General features: G+C 40.1%; 1 protein-coding gene across 11 annotated transcripts in view; it reads right to left on the reverse strand.

Annotated features, from left to right (window-relative positions):
* The window catches only part of NPAS3 (neuronal PAS domain protein 3), an 877,558-nt gene that overhangs the window by 435,640 nt on the left and 421,881 nt on the right, over positions 1-20,037 (reverse strand). For 8 of the 11 annotated variants that reach the window (XM_073211382.1, XM_073211377.1, XM_073211372.1 and 5 more), the window contains one exon: positions 11,630-11,706. In XM_073211382.1, the coding sequence (XP_073067483.1) occupies positions 11,630-11,706 (77 nt within the window). Of the gene's footprint in view, positions 1-11,629; positions 11,713-20,037 lie in introns of all 11 variants that reach the window. The other 3 variants (XM_073211373.1, XM_073211380.1, XM_073211375.1) reach the window with 1 other exon arrangement.

The following is a 20,037-nucleotide window of genomic DNA, read 5'->3' on the forward strand; positions in this document are numbered from 1 at the left end:
CCATGCCTTTGTGTTTGATGTCCTCTTTGATGGGAATATTCTCCCATTTTCTTTGCCTAATAAGCTCTTATTCATCAGGCAACAACTTTGAGGAGTCTTCTTTGATGCTTCACTCTTTTGTAGCCTGGTTCCTCTTTCCCCAAAAGATTGTGAGCTACTTATGGATAGCAGCCATGTGCCTATCACAGAAAATTCTGTATTCTTATAAATATTTGAATTTTTCTTTGTAAGGCTGATAAACTGTGAGGTTAGAGACCATGCCTGCTTTGTTGATCACACAGGTTTTATCAGATATTTGCAAGTGATGGTAGGGTAGGACCTAGAGGGAAGAAATAATTCATCCCTGTCGCTATCAATCAGCCAGATGAAACCATGGACCCTCTGGAAGGGAAATATGGAAACCATCTTACCCTTGAAGACTAATGAAATAATCCTGAACTTGGTACAAACATGGGAACAAGAGTTCCCTTGATAGGAGGGAATAAAACTACTTAAATAGCTTAGAGGGGGCCCTTCTTGTTCTTGCTACTTCCCAGCCCCTTCCTGCTCATAATTCTACTAGTTCATTTAGAGGATTATATATGGCTCTTCTATTCCATAACCACTAGAATTAGGATCAAATGATAAGAAGTTCTAGTTTCTATGAACAATTTCAAGATGATCAAGCACAACCATGCTTGGATGCCTGCCTTCCTTGAAAGCATCTCTACCAAGCCATCTATACTTTCCCTTAAAGTCAAAGGCTTTGAAAATATTCCAAATGTGGACAGTCCTATTTAGAAGTTTTCTTGTATAAAAGTGATCTTTTTTTCTCTTCAATTTTCACCACTTCTTCTCTTCCACACTCTACAAAGTTACAAAGGATATATCTAATTCTTTTTTCACATGAGGCCTTCAGATATAGAGGACAGTAATGTCCCATGCATCTTCCATGCTAAACTTCACCAAGCCCTTTGCTGCTCATGTAACATGATTTCTAGTCCATGCAACAGTCTAATTATTCTATTCCAAATGATGCCCAGCTTTGTTTCTCTTAAGGTGTATTGTCTAAGTTGGTGTGAATGAGCCAAAGAGCAGGAGAGCTCAGTGGCCTTATTCTAGATACTTTGTTCTCTCAATGATGCCTAATGTTGAACTGTCTTTTGGGATAGCCATTCTATTCTATATTTTTGCATTAAGCTTATGTTCAATTCAAACTCCTAAGTTTTGTGTTTTAAATTAGTTTAAAATCCTTGTATGTCCTAAGTCATCCTTCAGAGGATAATAATCTGGGGTACTGTTTGAACCATTTATTTCATTGACTGCCTTATGCACTGGCTGCTTCACAATATAAACAGGAGTCATCCTGTATTGCATCAATCTAACAACAAATGCATGGCATGGCTCACACAAAACATATAAAGGAGATTCTGAACAAAGTCAATACAGCAAAGAGAGAAATAAAATCTGAAGATCAAGAAAAATATCTTTTCTGTAACCCTGAAGTTAATTTACTGCAAAGGTAACTCAAAATTTAATGTGCACAATAGAATAGCACTCCCAAGGTGTATTTCAAAGAAACATCAGTCATATGGGATTTTAACAGATACTAGTGGAGAAATGAGAAAAATCAGATAAGCAAAAATAAACAAAAGGCTTTTTAAGACTTTAAATTTATAAATGTGAATTGTGACATCTTAGGCTTAATGAAACACTGAAATTATCCAAAGGTTTTTAAGTTCCTAGACATAAATTCCTATCATAAATTCCTGGACTTCACCTTGAAGATCCTCATCTAGTAGGACTGTGTCCTTTGAACAAGTGTCACAGGTAATTTTGAAGCTACCAGCCATGGAACCACTGCTGAGAATCACTGGGACTCAACCAGGGGGATCTGATGACAATTTTCTGGGATAGTCACTTTCAGGAATAATACACTAGACACAATATTACATTTGATATCAAGAAAATGAAAGCACCATAGAGGCCTTTAAAAAAAAAACTCTGAATGGACAGGAACCTGTAGTTAACCTTTATTTTTACCCCTTAGTTTATCTAAGAAAGCATAGCCATCTTTTCCAAATAAGCTGCCTAAATATCCCAAACATATCTATTTCTTTAATTCGTTGTTGAAAAAAAGTATTTTACACAGTCAAAAAAAAAAAAGGGAGGTGGAGCCAGGATGGCGGCATGAGTAGAGCAGTGGAAATCTCCTCCCAAAAACACATAGAGCTATGAAAATATACCAAAGAAAAATCTTCCTAAAATAGAGACCACAGGACACAGGACAACATCCAGACCACATCCACACCTGCAAGAACCCAGCGCCTTGCGAAGGGGGTAAGATACAAGCCCCGGCCTGGCAGGACCTGAGCGGCCCTCCCCCCAGCTCCCGGCGGGTGGAAAGAAACTGGAGCGGTTTTTTTTTTGGCAAGTGCTTTTTGGAAGCCTTAAAGGGACGGGCCCCCGTTGCTAGGGAGGCAGGGTGGCGGGACCGGTGAGCAGGTGCCTGGGACCGGCGCCTGAGGACAAAGAATATCCCGCATTTCTCCCTGCGGGACCAGCGGGCGGGTGCCTGAGACCGGCACTTGAGGATGGAGGAAATCGCGCGTTTTTCCCCTTTTTTTTTTCTCTTTTTGGCGAGCGCTTTTTGGAAGCCTTAAAGGGACAGGGACCCCGGTGCTAGGGAGGCAGGGTGGCGGGACTGGTGAGCGGGTGCCTGGGACCAGCGCCTGAGGACAAAGAATATCCCACGTTTTTCCCTGTGGGACCGGGGGGCAGGTGCCTGAGACCGGCACTTGAGGACAGAGGAAATTGCGCATTTTTCCCCTTATTTTTTCTCTTTTTTGCAAGTGCTTTTTGGAAGCCTAAAAGGGACAGGGACCCCGGTGCTAGGGAGGCAGGGCGGCGGGACTGGTGAGCGGGTGCCTGGGACCGGTGCCTGAGGACAAAGAATATCGCGCGTTTTTCCCTGTGGGACTGGTGGGCGGGTGCCTGAGACCGGCACCTGAGGACGGAGGAAATCGCGCATTTTTCCCCTTTTTTTCTCTCTTTTTGGCGAGTGCTTTTTGGAAGCCTTAATGGGACAGGGAACCCGGTGCTAGGGAGGCAGGGCGGCGGGACTGGTGAGCGGGTGCCTGGGACCAGCAACTGAGGACAAAGAATATCGAGCGTTCCTTCTCTGCAGGACCGGTGGGTGGGTGCTTTTTGGAAGCCTTGAAAGGACAGGGACCCTGGTGCTAGGGAGACAGGGCAGCAGGACCAGTGAGTGGGTGCCTGGGACCGGCACCTGAGGACAAAAAAAAAAAAAAAAAATCGTGTGTTTTTTCCTTTTTTTTTTTTCCTTTCTGTTCCCTCTCTCATTGCTGCTGTTGTTGTTTTGGTTTGGAGAGTGCTTTTTGGAAGTCTTAAAGGGGCAGGACAGGTCACTTAGATCAGAGGCAGGGAATCTGGGGATCTCTGGGCACTCTAACCCCCTGAGCAGCAGGGAGCACAGAGGCCCCTTACGGAGATAAATAGCCTCCCGGCCGCTCCCCCTCCAATGGGGCTCCACCATTTTGGAGGAACAGCCCCAGCCAGGCCAAGCCCACAGCAACAGCGGAGATAAACCCCAAAGCAACTGGGCAGGAAGCAGAAGCCCTGTCTGCGCACAGCTGCCCAGCACAAGCCACTAAAGGTCGCTATTCTCCCAGGAGAAGGCCACAAACCAACAAGAAGGGAAGCTCTTCCAGCGGTCACTTGTACCAGATCTGCAAACTATCTCTATCACCATGAAAAGGCAAAACTACAGGCAGACAAAGATCACAGAGACAACACCTGAGAAGGAGACAGACCTAACCAGTCCTCCTGAAAAAGAATTCAAAATAAAAGTCATGAACATGCTGACGGAGATGCAGAGAAAAATGCAAGAGCAATGGGATGAGATGCAGAGAAAAATGCAAGAGCAATGGGATGAGATGCAGAGAAAAATGCAAGAGCAGTGGGATGAAGTCCGGAAGGAGATCACAGATGTCAGGAAGGAGATCACAGAAGTGAAACAATCCCTGGAAGGATTTATAAGCAGAATGGATAAGATGCAAGAGGCCATTGAAGGAATAGAAGCCAGAGAACAGGAACGTATAGAAGCTGACATAGAGAGAGATAAAAGGATCTCCAGGAATGAAACAACACTAAGAGAAATATGTGACCAATACAAAAGGAATAATATTCGTATTATAGGGATACCAGAAGAGGAAGAAAGAGGAAAAGGGATAGAAAGTCTCTTTGAAGAAATAATTGCTGAAAACTTCCCCAAACTGGGGGAGGAAATAATCGAACAGACCATGGAATTACACAGAACTCCCAACAGAAAGGATCCAAGGAGGACAACACCAAGACACATAGTAATTAAAATGGCAAGGATCAAGGACAAGGAAAGAGTTTTAAAGGCAGCTAGAGAGAAAAAAGTCACCTATAAAGGAAAACCCATCAGGCTAACATCAGACTTCTCGACAGAAACCCTACAGGCCAGAAGAGAATGGCATGATATACTTAATGCAATGAAACAGAAGGGCCTTGAACCAAGGATACTGTATCCAGCACGACTATCATTTAAATATGATGGCGGGATTAAACAATTCCCAGACAAGCAAAAGCTGAGAGAATTTGCTTCCCACAAACCACCTCTACAGGGCATCCTACAGGGACTGCTCTAGATGGGAGCACCCCTAAAAAGAGCACAGAACAAAACACACAACATATGAAGAATGGAGGAGGAGGAATAAGAAGGGAGAGAAGAAAAGAATCTCCAGACAGTGTATATAACAGCTCAATAAGCGAGCTAAGTTAGGCAGTAAGATACTAAAGAAGCTAACCTTGAACCTTTGGTAACCACGAATCTAAAGCCTGCAATGGCAATAAGTACATATCTCTCAATAGTCACCCTAAATGTAAATGGACTTAATGCACCAATCAAAAGACATAGAGTAATAGAATGGATAAAAAAGCAAGACCCATCTATATGCTGCTTACAAGAAACTCACCTTAAACCCAAAGATAAGCATAGACTACAAGTCAAGGGATGGAAAAACATATTTCAGGCAAACAACAGTGAGAAGAAAGCAGGGGTTGCAGTACTAATATCAGACAAAATAGACTTCAAAACAAGGAAAGTAACAAGAGATAAAGAAGGATACTACATAATGATAAAGGGCTCAGTCCAACAAGAGGATATAACCATTCTAAATATATATGCACCCAATACAGGAGCACCAGCATATGTGAAGCAAATACTAACAGAACTAAAGAGGGAAATAGACTGCAATGCATTCATTGTAGGAGACTTCAACACACCACTCACCCCAAAGGATAGATCCACCAGGCAGAAAATAAGTAAAGACACACAGGCACTGAACAACACACTAGAACAGATGGACCTAATAGACATCTATAGAACTCTACATCCAAAAGCAACAGGATATACATTCTTCTCAAGTGCACATGGAACATTCTCCAGAATAGACCACATACTAGCTCACAAAAAGAGCCTCAGTAAATTCCAAAATATTGAAATTCTACCAACCAATTTTTCAGACCACAAAGGTATGAAAGTAGAAATAAATTCTACAAACAAAACAAAAAGGCTCACAAACACATGGAGGCTTAACAACATGCTACTAAATAATCAATGGATCAATGAACAAATCAAAATAGAGATCAAGGAATATATAGAAACAAATGACAACAACAACACTAAGCCCCAGCTTCTGTGGGATGCAGCGAAAGCAGTCTTAAGAGGAAAGTATATAGCAATCCAGGCACACTTGAAGAAGGAAGAACAATCCCAAATGAATAGTCTAACATCACAATTATTAAAACTGGAAAAAGAAGAACAAATGAGGCCTAAAGTCAGCAGAAGGAGGGACATAATAAAGATCAGAGAAGAAATAAACAAAATTGAGAAGAATAAAACAATAGCAAAAATCAACGAAACCAAGAGCTGGTTCTTTGAGAAAATAAACAAAATAGATAAGCCTCTAGCCCAACTTATTAAGAGAAAAAGAGAGTCAACACAAATCAACATAATCAGAAATGAGAATGGAAAAATCACGACAGACTCCACAGAAATACAAAGAATTATTAAAGACTACTATGAAAACCTATATGCCAACAAGCTGGAAAACCTAGAAGAAATGGACAACTTCCTAGAAAAATACAACCTCCCAAGACTGACCAAGGAAGAAACACAAAAGTTAAACAAACCAATTACAAGCAAAGAAATTGAAACAGTAATCAAAAACTACCCAAGAACAAAACCCCGGGGCCGGACGGATTTACCTCAGAATTTTATCAGACACACAGAGAAGACATAATACCCATTCTCCTTAAAGTGTTCCACGAAATAGAAGAAGAGGGAATACTCCCAAACTCATTCTATGAGGCCAACATCACCCTAATACCAAAACCAGGCAAAGACCCCACCAAAAAAGAAAATTACAGACCAATATCCCTGATGAATGTAGATGCAAAAATACTCAATAAAATATTAGCAAACAGAATTCAACAGTATATCAAAAGGATCATACACCATGACCAAGTGGGGTTCATCCCAGGGATGCAAGGATGGTACAACATTCGAAAATCCATCAACATCATCCACCACATCAACAAAAAGAAAGACAAAAACCACATGATCATCTCCATAGATGCTGAAAAAGCATTTGACAAAATTCAACATCCATTCATGATAAAAACTCTCAGCAAAATGGGAATAGAGGGCAAGTACCTCAACATAATAAAGGCCATATATGATAAACCCACAGCCAGCATTATACTGAACAGCGAGAAGCTGAAAGCATTTCCTCTGAGATCGGGAACCAGACAGGGATGCCCACTCTCCCCACTGTTATTTAACATAGTACTGGAGGTCCTAGCCATGGCAATCAGACAAAACAAAGCAATACAAGGAATCCAGATTGGTAAAGAAGAACTTAAACTGTCACTATTTGCAGATGATATGATACTGTACATAAAAAACCCTAAAGACTCCACTCCAAAACTACTAGAACTGATATCGGAATACAGCAAAGTTGCAGGATACAAAATTAACACACAGAAATCTGTAGCTTTCCTATACACTAACAACGAATCAATAGAAAGAGAAATCAGGAAAACAATTCCATTCACCATTGCATCAAAAAGAATAAAATACCTAGGAATAAACCTAACCAAAGAAGTGAAAGACTTATACTCTGAAAACTACAAGTCACTCTTAAGAGAAATTAAAGGGGACACTAATAAATGGAAACTCATCCCATGCTCATGGCTAGGAAGAATTAATATCGTCAAAATGGCCATCCTGCCCAAAGCAATATACAGATTTGATGCAATCCCTCTCAAATTACCAGCAACATTCTTCAATGAATTGGAACAAATAATTCAAAAATTCATATGGAAACACCAAAGACCCCGAATAGCCAAAGCAATCCTGAAAAAGAAGAATAAAGTAGGGGGGATCTCACTCCCCAACTTCAAGCTCTACTACAAAGCCATAGTAATCAAGACAATTTGGTACTGGCACAAGAACAGAGCCACAGGCCAGTGGAACAGATTAGAGACCCCAGAAATTAACCCAAACATATATGGTCAATTAATATTTGATAAAGGAGCCATGGACATACAATGGCAAAATGACAGTCTCTTCAACAGATGGTGCTGGCAAAACTGGACAGCTACATGTAGGAGAATGAAACTGGACCATTGTCTAACCCCATATACAAAGGTAAACTCAAAATGGATCAAAGACCTGAATGTAAGTCATGAAACCATTAAACTCTTGGAAAAAAACATAGGCAAAAACCTCTTAGACATAAACATGAGTGATCTCTTCTTGAACATATCTCCCCGGGCAAGGAAAACAACAGCAAAAATGAGCAAGTGGGACTACATTAAGCTGAAAAGCTTCTGTACAGCGGAAGACACCATCAATAGAACGAAAAGGACCCTTACAGTATGGGAGAATATATTTGAAAATGACAGATCCGATAAAAGCTTGACGTCCAGAATATATAAAGAGCTCACACACCTCAACAAACAAAAAACAAATAACCCAATTAAAAAATGGGCAGAGGAACTGAACAGACAGTTCTCCAAAAAAGAAATACAGATGGCCAAGAGACACATGAAAAGATGCTCCACATCACTAATTATCAGAGAAATGCAAATTAAAACTACAATGAGGTATCACCTCACACCAGTAAGGATAGCTGCCATCCAAAAGACAAACAACAACAAATGTTGGCAAGGCTGTGGAGAAAGGGGAACCGTCCTACACTGCTGGTGGGAATGTAAATTAGTTCAGCCATTGTGGAAAGCAGTATGGAGGTGCGTCAAAATGCTCAAAACAGACCTACCATTTGACCCAGGAATTCCACTCCTAGGAATTTACCCTAAGAACGCAGCAATCAAGTTTGAGAAAGACAGATGCACTCCTATGTTTATCGCAGCACTATTTACAATAGCCAAGAATTGGAAGCAACCTAAATGTCCATCTGTAGATGAATGGATAAAGAAGATGTGGTACATACACACAATGGAATACTACTCAGCCATAAGAAGTGGAAAAATCCAACCATTTGCAGCAACATGGATGGAGCTGGAGAGTATTATGCTCAGTGAAATAAGCCAAGCGGAGAAAGAGAAATACCAAATGATTTCACTCATCTGAGGAGTATAGGAACAAAGGAAAAACTGAAGGAACAAAACAGCAGTGGAATTACAGAACCCAAAAATGGACTAACAGGTAGCAAAGGGAAAGGAACTGGGGAGGATGGGTGGGCAGGGAGGGATAAGAGGGGGGAAGAAGAAGAGGGGTATTAAGATTAGCATGCATGGGGGGGAGGGAGAAAGGGGAGGGTGGGCTGCACAACACAGAGAAGACAAGTAGTGACTCTACAACATTTTGCTAAGCTGATGGACAGTAACCGTAATGTGGTTGTTAGGGGGGACCTGATATAGGGAGGAGTATAGTAAACATAGTATTCTTCATGTAAGTGTAGATTAAAAATTAAAAAAAAAAAAAAAAAAAGAAAGAAAGAAAGAAAAGGGGGATTACTCCTTAACAGGATAAAACTATTGGTAAATCAAAGATCAACGCATGCTTTAAATATCCTTAATGTTGATCACTTAAAGGGTGTCAGATGATCAGCTATGGAGGTACTTTTTTCTGATAATATTTCTTTCTCTTAATTAAAAAAAAAAAAAAAGCAGTTATTGTGTGCTGACCTCCAATGAGTTCTGCACAGTGGTATAGAGGGCATGTCAAAGTGTGGGCAAAGGGTCTATTTGTTTCTATGCAGAAGATCAAGGCCTAGCTTGGATACCCAGAAAATGAACTAAGATACAATATGAGGAGGAGCTTCCGGCATCAGCACTCTCTAGGGGACTTGTGCCGGGGGATGATCATCAAAAAGCCTCCACAGGGATCCGGACGATGCTGCGGTTGTGGCTGCATCCAGCCCACCGTCTCCTGGACTTGCCATAGGAATGAGGAGGGAGATGTCTAGGCTGGCATGTGCATACAGTGAGACAACGAATTTGACCGGATCTGTACTGTTGGAACTCAACCAGGAGTTGGGAGGGGTGCAAGTTGTAGCACTCCAAAATCTCATGACTATAGACTATCTATGGTTAAAAGAACATATGGGATGTGAACAGATCCCAGAAATGGGCTGCTTTAATTTGTCTGATGGTTCAAGTACAGTTGGACAATATCCATCATATCATAGATAAATTTTCACAAATGCCTAGGGTGCCTAAATGGTTTTCTTGGCTTCACTGGAGATGGATGGTAATTATAGATTTGCTTTGTTTATGTCACCATACTCCTATTATGTTAATATGTGTGTGCAAATTAGTTAGTAGTTTAAAACCTATATATACTTAAGGTACTCTACAAGAAGATATGTCAGAGAAATAATCAATCCTCCCATGTTTCCTTCATATGCTACATCTATAGCTTTTCTTCTTCCTTCCTAATTACAACCCTTAAATAGAATTCGTGCCTCATATCGAATTTACCGAGTATCATAATTCCTCCAGGTGGTAAAGATACCTCGAGACAAGTGCTGGGCATAGAAGCCACAGGGCATAAATCTGCAAAGAAGTAAAAAGCTAACCTTTGCAAACAATATGGCTTCTCTCTCACTTACCAACTTTACATTTCCCTGTATGGCCCCGGAAGATGACTGGTTAGCCAGAGACGGGTAAGATTCTTCAAGGGAGGAACAACCTAAGACAGGCACAGTCGCAGGGGGGCCATCAGGTGAGAATTTGGGGATCAACAGAGGTGAGGCTCAGAACCTCACCCCCCCTGCTTTGAGAGAAATCTTCTGCATCCGTGGATGTCTTGCTGCCCTTGTCTAGCCTGGATTAATACTTGGTCCATAGGCACACACCTGATCATCTGATCATCTACATTTGCCCTCTTACAGCACTAAACTATGTTTTCTACCTTTATCTTGCATCTACCTACCACTTCAGCATTTTATTAAAAATAAAAATAATAATAATAATAGGAGAAATGTGGGATCAACATATAAATCAAGTACAAAAATCAAACGAATATTCATATTTGACCTGATTGTTTATAGGTCATAATGCATGATCAAAACCGAAAGTTTCTGTGATGAATGCCCTTGTACTGTTCACCATGTAAGAATTTATTCACTGTGCAAGAATTCGTTCACCGTGTAAGAACTTGTTTGTTATGCTTCAGAAGATTGGAGACTGACGAGAATTAGGCTTGAGATGGATTAATGATTGTACATTGAGCATTGACCCCCCTATACTGAATTTTATTGTTGTTAACAACCATTTGATCAATAAATACGAGAGATGCCCTCTCAAAAAAAAAAAAAAAAAAGCTTTGGACATTTGGCCATGCCAACATATTTCCTGAAAGCAGAAACAATGTAGAACACCTGCCCTGGATGTGTGGCCCTGAGAGCAAAGTCTTAAGCCAAAAAGAGTTTTGAGTAAGCAAGATGTTGAGTTTTGGGTGAGTCTTCTCTAGGACTAAATCACTGCCATTCTATCTGAGTAACCCTCACATTTATTTGTCATGAGATTCATTGGCAAAATCTATTGTTATTATTTGTCTCCTTTACTTAAAAAATTCACTTTAAAATTTCATCCTGAGAAAGTCTGTAATTTGAGGAGGCCAACAGTAAGAATGGAAGCATTTAGGAAGACAAACTCAAGCAAAGAACAACTGAAATTTGGCAACACATAAAAATGTCACATTACTGTCACAACAACATTTGCTTTTCCAGAAACAATATATAGCTCCAAAGACAGACACATATATCCACTTGCAAATGCAGCACACACAACCATTCTGGGAACAGCCAGCTACTATACATTGAGCATCAACTGAACAGTGCCATTCATCTCAACTATTACAGCACAAATAATACTTGCCCTCCCTTTCTCATTAATAGTCTCTCAAGGGATGGCTTTCTAAAAAGAAAAAAATAAATTCATAAGAATTTCACAATTCCAAGATTGAACAACAGTCACATACATAGCTGCAATAAAAAATGTTGTAATCATGACTAAACACATGGATTTTTTTAATAAAAGATAAGCAAGCTTCATTTTCATTTAAAGGTACCTGCAAAATGTGACTTCCCAAATGTGCTTCAAATACTTCAATGGCCAGTGCACTGGGGCTTCTCCTTCGTTGTGCACCTATAACTTAAAAAAAACAGAGAGAAAGAAAAGAAAGAAAGAAAAAATATTAAGTTGGAGCTCTGAGTCACACTTTCAACTTAATTTCTAATTGCATCACTAGCTAGTTACTGTATCAAAAAGATCTATCTGAAAGAAACAGCCCAGTGTTAATTTTTTGATTCTGATTTTTGCCTTAGCAGAAGCAGAGCCTAGGTTGAATGTTTGACTCAGAACATCAGTATCTCCAATCATTAAAAGACATATCCAGATTCTTGGAATTTTTTTTTTTCATTTTGGATTGTTTTTCCTGCATTGGAGCAAAACCATGAAGGTGTACATTCCTTTAAATTATTAAACTGTTTTTCTTCAGATTTAAAGCATATTTTTGAAGCATACACATACTGCCTTCCATCTCCCCCACACCCCCTCAGGAAACCTAAACTTTTTATATCCTCTAAGCTTGGAAAAAGCAAACAGAAAATATTTTTAGTGTTCTAATACAAAAGCTATCATAATTTAATAAGCACATGTCGAATAAGAGATTATTCTTAACAACTGTTTGCATTAGTGTTAAGTGTCTCAGGATGGCTAAATTTCATATTTACTGAAATTCCCCACGTAGCTATTCCTACAGGACCTACAAGAAGCCCAGGTGGACTCTCACCACATCAGTGACCATTTTCTTATCTCAATACTCCTGTCCTCGTACAACTTAAGGTCAGTCCTTGTCTTCCTGGCGTAACCAACATGTGCTGTTTGCAGCCACCTGCTCTCAAGGAGCCCCACAATCCTCAACAAAAAGGAGCTTAATGCATGGTATTTATGGGTCCATAATTGTGGGTATTTTCTTCAGAATTTTTTTTTTTTTTTTGCATGGGGTCACATTGCTTAAATCGGTTCCAGGTATTTTCCTTCTTTTAAAAGTTCTCAAAAAAAAAAAAAGCTGTTCGCTTTACAGTAATTTATGAAGGAATATATTCAGATCTTTTCTTTATTTCCAACAAGGCAATTCCTCATGTCTTCTTGCTTTTCTTAAAAATTTTATTAAACCTCTACCCCATCAAACCTAGACACTATGAATTGAAAATAAAATCAAAGCTCCCTACTTCCTTCCTTCTAAAAACACGTTCAGCTGGTTGACAAGAAGATTTCAGCAAAATGCTGCTGGGATAATTCTGCTTCGTTTCAGTTACTCAGTCAGTTGGATCCATAGCTTAGTAGGGATTGTAATATAAATGTACTTATGATTATTGTGCTATGTAAAAGTAGGAAGTTTACCCCTGCAATTGTGAGTTACTGTCTGCAATGTCTGAAAGGCACTTTGAAAACAGCATGAGTGTTAAGTATCATTATTACTGGCAAGAGGAAATAAAGGAGCATTTTTTCAATGGGAAAATTTATAAAATATAATTGAAGAGTGATTATTAGCAAAGAATATTCCAGCTGGGAGGGATCTTAGAGATTTCTAGTCAAACTTCCTCACTTCCTCACTTCAGAAAAGAAACACACAACTAATAATTTTAAAATAAAAAAATCAGTTTTCTATCCTAAGAGTAATTTTTACTGTAAATGTAGACATAAGATTTAAAATTTAATATTCAGATATACTTAAGACAGTACCACTGTGTGTGTGTGAGTGTGTGTGCGTGTTTCTGATTAATTTCCTATTCTAACATGCACATTACTCCCTTCAAAACTCCTTTGGCATTTTTGATAATGCAGCTGTCTTGCTGAATACTGTTTTCAGTTTCTAGAGTGTTAATTGCACATTATGGTAGCTTGGTGTGAATGATCCCACATGAATAAAATCTGCAGTCTTTTTTTTTTTAAAGATTGTTAGGGGGGTAGCTTTGGGGAAGGAGGAGGTGGAGTTGAAAAACTTCAAAAGCGTCCACTCTGTTTCTGAGGCAGTAATTAGGATCCAGAAAGCTCTTTATTAATAGTTCATAATTTGGGAGCTTTTTAGGGTTTCCAGTTACAAAGTTCAAAATAAACTATTTCACCTCACAGTAGACATGGACTGCTTTTAGGAAACACAGACTATTCTAACAAAGAACTGGATTGAGAGAAGGCCAGGAGAGCAATGGCCACCAGGCTATATAGATGGACCCAAACACATCACAGGAAAGGTAAGGAGTATGCCTCGTTCCTAAAAGGCCCAAAAGGCAAGTTCCAGTAACACAGAGAGCAGCCCAAATGCCTGCTCCAACTACGGGAACAGCTGCCTTCCGGCGGGAGCTGCAGGGTTATTCAAGCCTGGCAGGGCCTGGTCTTTCTTCTCCTGCCTTTTTCTCACTTAGGACCCGTGCTGTTCTCTAAGTAAATGTTGCAAATGCACAGGAATTTTATTTTTAAAAGTACGAGTAGCCTGGGGATCCTACATGTCTCCATCAGGCATTATACTGATAAATCCCACCTGCATGGGGGTTATTCTTTGTTCTTCAAATCCCCTAGAAACCTGAGTGTGCATCTCAGTACTTGCCAGTGTAACACACAAGTCTCCTGTAAGTGGTTTCATGCTACACTATTCAATGGCATTTTTATGGCAGTGGAACTTCTCTTGATTTATATGTTTTGCACTTATGCAGGTGATGTGGGGTTGTAATGACAGTTCCTAATTTTACAACCAACATAAATATGTTAAACAGGAGCCCATTATGCCCCTGGTAGAAACCCAGCTCTGACTCTAGCTAGCATTATCGGTAAGTGAATAGATGTTAAATATGTACTTCTTATCTTATACTTTTTATCTTATCACATTTGGCATCTTGAGAATTGAGATAATAATCTGATAAATCAAGAACAATGCAAATAGTTGTTTTGTTTCTCTTTGCTAATCTCATTGTGTTTATAAAGTATCATTAATGCCTCAAGAAAAAGTAGTTATTTCCTCAGTGAGGTCCATCATTCTCAGAAAAGCAATACACTGCTTATGAAGCTCTCTCAAGAGTTTTTTTTTTTTTATTTTGGATTGACAATTTCTAAAACCATTTGGTATCGTGGACAACCATGTACACTTATAATTGCTAAATAGGTCACTGTTTTGTCTAATCTATTGACATTTCACTTATCTGTTCAATTAAAAGACCCTACTTTTTGAAATTTAAAGAATACTAGCTAAATTAACCAAAAATGTATGCAGCATATTGCTAAATAAGTGGAACATGTAATCTCTTATCTGAAGATTATGTCCCTAACTCACTGATAGTGAGATTGGAGAACTGTAAATTGAATAGTTTATACAAACTGTAAAAGAATAAAAATCAAACCATAGAAATACAGTAATTCAACCCCAAATTCAACATTTACTGAGTGCCTACTTGCTGTAGAAAATTGCCAGCTACTATAAGATAACAGTGTTATAAAACCTAATAAACAGTCCAAAATTTAAAGCAATTTAAAACAAACCTGGGCCTAGTTTTATCAACTATCACCACACACCACAACACTATTATCTCATATTTTGCAAGGCTAAAAAATAAGACAACTAGAATTTTCAGAGACCTTAAGTGGAAGAGATATATAGGGAAAAAGATTTTAAAAACAACTACAGAAATTCTGATTGTCTCAGAAATTTAAAATGACAACAAATCACTAGGACTGGGCATTTGGCCTTTCTCTCATTAAGAAATGGAAGATGAAGAAGGAAACCACAATCTTAAAAATTAGTTTTGTCCCTCAACAACGTTGGCAAAAATGTCCTCATCTAGATTCTTCTGCATACCCTGGTGAGGCGTTCTTTGAGCATTAATGCAGTGCAGTGAGAGGCAATCCCTCTTTGGGGAAACATACCGCACACCTCCCATCATATTCCTCACCAGTGCTGCTCTCCTCTGGGGACGCACAGACGCCAGGAAGGCTGAGGATCAGTGCTCAGTGGGAGTCTGACCTATTCAGCCAAAAGGTCAGCTTGCCACGGAAGAACCCATTACAAAGCAGAAACAGGACAGCTCAGTGGGCGCACACACTGAAAGGGGGAAAAGTCATGAGCCCTACTTGCCTTGTGTCCCGAATTGCCCTTTTCCTTCCCAGCTTTCCCCACCCCCACTTTCCGAGAAGGTGGAGCTGCCCCAGCTCCTCACCAGCACAGCTCACAGTGGGGAGGCAGACCGCAGGCAGGGAGGGACACAGAAAGGGCTCCTATGCAAGGGGTCACCTGAAAAAGATACTCAAGTGAAAATGAACATGGCATTATGAGGTAGGCTGCCAAGGGATTGTTTTGTTAGGAAAAAGTGGTCATTGGCAGGTAGCGAAGACCACTTCGGGGAGATTTTTTCCTGTGTGCCGGCCCCAAGGGGGGTGGTCTGGCAGCGGAGGTGATGCAGCCTGGAAGTTCCGAGGTGGTATATCAAGAGTGGGACCATCCACCTAGGAAAGGCCAGCTTCATGCCAGCATGGCTGCTCTCTGAATCTGCCACACGCGGGGCAAGGCTCAGTTCCCATACCGAGCTTGGGGGAGGGGAGGACTCAAGGGCATGCTTAATGGAAGCCCCGACATCACTTCCTGGGCTTCAGTACTTGGGCTAAAGCAAAGTCAGGGTCTGGGAAAGAAATGGAGTATAGAATGCTTAATGAGCCTTTCCATGGCTACAGGAGAAAAGAAAAGGGATTTCCCTTGAAGAATCTCAATTAGCCTTCCTTAGCGTAGGGCAAGGGAAGCCAGGGAGGGTTTTCCCAGGGGCCTCAAAAGTTTATAAGGGGGGAGAGAGAGAGAGGAGAGGAGAGGGGAGAGAGAGGGGAGAGAGAGAGAGAGAGAGAGAGAGAGAGAGAGAGAGAGAGAGAGAGAGAGAGAGAGGGAGGGAGGGAGGGAGGGAGGGAGAGAGAGAGAGAGAGAGAGAGAGAGAGAGAGAGAGAGAGAGAGTTAGTTTCCTTATAAAAATAAAAATTTGTTTTCTTTAAAATGGGATCAAATTTTCTTTCTGAAACTAGTGTTTACAGCTCTACCTACTGCCCATATCACAATTTACATCCTTTCAACCCTAAACACCTCATTATTTTGTATGCCTTAGATACTGAGGGCCTTTCAGGTTGGGCTGGAGATAAAACACTGGAAAAATTCATGCTAGGTACCAACTTAACCCATCAGGCCACTATAACCGAAACTCTGTTGTTGCAAGCATGACAACTGGAGTTTTCATTCAATATATCATGTACGTATCTGAAAACAAATCATCACAATGTTTTTTCAATGAACTTTCATCAAGATTAGTTTTTTGCCATTTAAAATATAGGATAGCCAATGATCAGAGAAATGGGAAGAAGCATTACAATCATATAATACAAGAGAGAAAACCTCCTGCATTCTGGAATAGTACAGTTTGGGTTTATTTTAAATTCATATATATTAGAATTTTAAATATTAAAAACTACATCTTCATAATCCATATCCCAGAACCTATTAACACATTATATTACCAATGTAGACAAAAAAAGAGATATTTAATCCAATAAAATAATTGAAATTCTAAGAAGTCTTATGCTATTCAAAAATCCTTTGATATAACATATATTTAAATTTCTATCACGATTTAAGAATGGATTGAATGCACTAGGGAAAAGCATTTGGGGTAATATGACTGTGAAAATATTAATACTCACAAATTAACTGCTGATTGAGAAAAAGAAACCATGTCTGCTTTTCACAAAAAAGCATATCTGTGTGGCTTCAACTAGCAAGAGCTAAGGGGAAAACATGCAACATTCAAAAGATCTGTTTAGCTGAGGGTTTATCATGCACTCCTCATCTTTTGAAGAACTAAATAGTATTCATATAATTTTTGAAAACATTTTATAATTTTTTACATCAAAATGGCAGTCATTAAAAAGTGAAATAGCACTCAAGTATTATCAGATACTAAATTGACAATTTTTTGTGTGTGTATCTGGTTAGCAACAAACTACAGGGACTATTTAGTACAATGTTTCCATTTTAAAGACTCCTTTTGCCCACCCTACCTTTCTTTTAAAGGAAATAAGAGTTTCTAGCTACTGAAGCAAACATTTCTCTTCATCCTTAACTGTGGAAAGGTGCAAATACCCTCTCTCTCGCAATCAGGTAGTTCCTATAGGAACTAGTACATGTCTCTTATATTGGGCACATACAGAGTGATTAACATTCTTCATATGAGAACCCAAACTTCCCCTTGACAATGAAATTCTTATGACAGTGGGTTAAGCTGCTGTTTGGAGTGACAGCACCTGAGGGAATGATGAAGCCCTGACAGTCAACATCTCTTAGACAGAAAGCTCAGGAAAATGCAGCCTGGGCTGAAGGTTAGGGAGTGGGGTACATGAGGGAAATCCTCAAGAGATGCAAGGAGGGCTAGGAGGGGGAGAGCTCGCCCTCAGGTGGGACTAATAGATGAGGAAACGCTTGTTACAAATCCAAAGAGGACTTTCTAAAAATGTAATCATTAGATAGGTATTACTAATCATCTATATTCTTAATCATTTCAAAATAACAATGTCTATAAAAAGAGGGTGCTTTTTAAGGCATGAAGAGCAACAACAGCTTAAAAGATACCCTAGTCATTTCTGAAGGTGTTTCTTGGCTTAAGGAACTTGATGCTAGAGAGATTGCTTTTGGATGTAAAATTTAAAGTTATTATTTATTTCCTTTACACAGGGAAAGGAATAGAGTTCTTTTTCTTCACAAAATAAAGGTAGAAAAGTTGAACGTGACAGAGACTATCTAAAAGGTGAATTCCTGTCACCGGAATCCCAGCATATGGGATATAGTGGTTTGTACCCTCTATCTGAGGAAGTTTTAAGAATGAGGTGGTTATAAAGTGACTTAAAATGAAGACTGTAGAATAGGAGAATCTTCAGGTGACAGGGAGTCCTGATTTTTATCTAACATGAATTCAGCAAGAAGACAGAAACTAATTAATTCTGGCTCCAGGGCTGTAGCAATAAACACGTATTGGGCCCAACTATGTGGAAGGTGCTCTGCTGGGCACTCGGAACACACAGTCACTGAGAGGCAGCCTGCTGGGTGAGACAGACCTGTGGGCGGATGGTCCAGGGACCACAGAGGGTGGCAGTGCCGGCCCAGGCTCCAAGGCTGAATGCGTGCCTGATGCAGGAAGGCACTCTGCTTTCTGAGCACAGTCTGCAGGCTATAGTCATGAGACTCTTTTTGTTTCGGTTCTTGTTCTTGTTTAAATTCCTCTTCTCCCACCAACCACTCTCCTCTACAAATCACGTACCTATTCTGTGTATGTCAGGAAGGAATACTGCAAATTCTCACGAATTAAGCACAACATAGACACGGAGTGCCCTCTGACCACAGCTCTCAAAAGGAAAAACAGAGAGAACACATCCCATTTGGGATTTGAATGCAGCTCTAACTTTGCAAAGTTTAATGCTTGTCTTTTAATTGGTAGAAATGACCTCTCCCACTAATCTGCTGAAATTTTTTGGAGAGGTTGACATTTTTAATGGGGGTTAGATTTGGTATGCTCCCTCGGTAGGGGCCAAAAAGGTAAGGAGTATTATACTTTCATTTTGAAATCTGTCTTAAAAGGCTCTCCGTTGAATGCTGTTATATTCCTGCCACCTCCTTCTAAGCCTAGCAGCATGCAGACTGCTTGTGAGTTGATCTGTCTGGGAGGAAGGCAGGAGAGATCATCACTGAGTCAGTATGTGTCTTTCAATGCTCGCTGGTAAAAGAAAGAGGCCCACATCTGCCATCCTCGGTTGTTTTTCAAGTCTGATTCAAAGCTTCATGTCATCACATTTGTAACATGGGCTACAAATCCTGAGGTAAGTCAGGCACAACCTCACTGCTGCCAGTCTAATGCTCCAGCCATCCTCTGGGCTTTCCTAGGCCACTGATAGAACAGCAAGCTAAGAAATGCTGCCCGTACAAGAAGCTGCTTTTGCTTCTGTGGGAGAGAGAAGGCAGTGTCTCTTGTCCTCTCCCTCTTCTTTGTCCTATTCTTCCATTCATATACTCAGGCATATTTATATTTTCTCTTTCACACTCAGCCCACTGTAGTGCTTAGCAGTATGTTAACTGACTTCCTTTCTGCTAAAAGAACAGTCAACACAAATAGACTCATGAAGCACTGGGATTTGGGCCCAAAGTGTGCAATGTTCTGCATGTAACAGTACCTGCTTGGTAAGTCACTCTGATCAATTTTCAAAGCTTAACCATCTCAGGCTATGGCATTACATTTATTTATCCAAAATTTAGCTGACTTACAATATGTAAGATATTAACCTCACTGACTTAGTTCCTAGAGATGCATGTAAGCAAGGCTCCCATTTCCATTTCTTTGTATTTCCTCAGTATGTCAGCAGAAGAAAGCTAAAAGCAGCCATGCAAAATATGTGTTGAGCCTCTGC

Source organism: Manis javanica, chromosome 8 (assembly GCF_040802235.1).
Source record: "Manis javanica isolate MJ-LG chromosome 8, MJ_LKY, whole genome shotgun sequence".
Taxonomy (NCBI): Eukaryota; Metazoa; Chordata; class Mammalia; order Pholidota; family Manidae; genus Manis; species Manis javanica.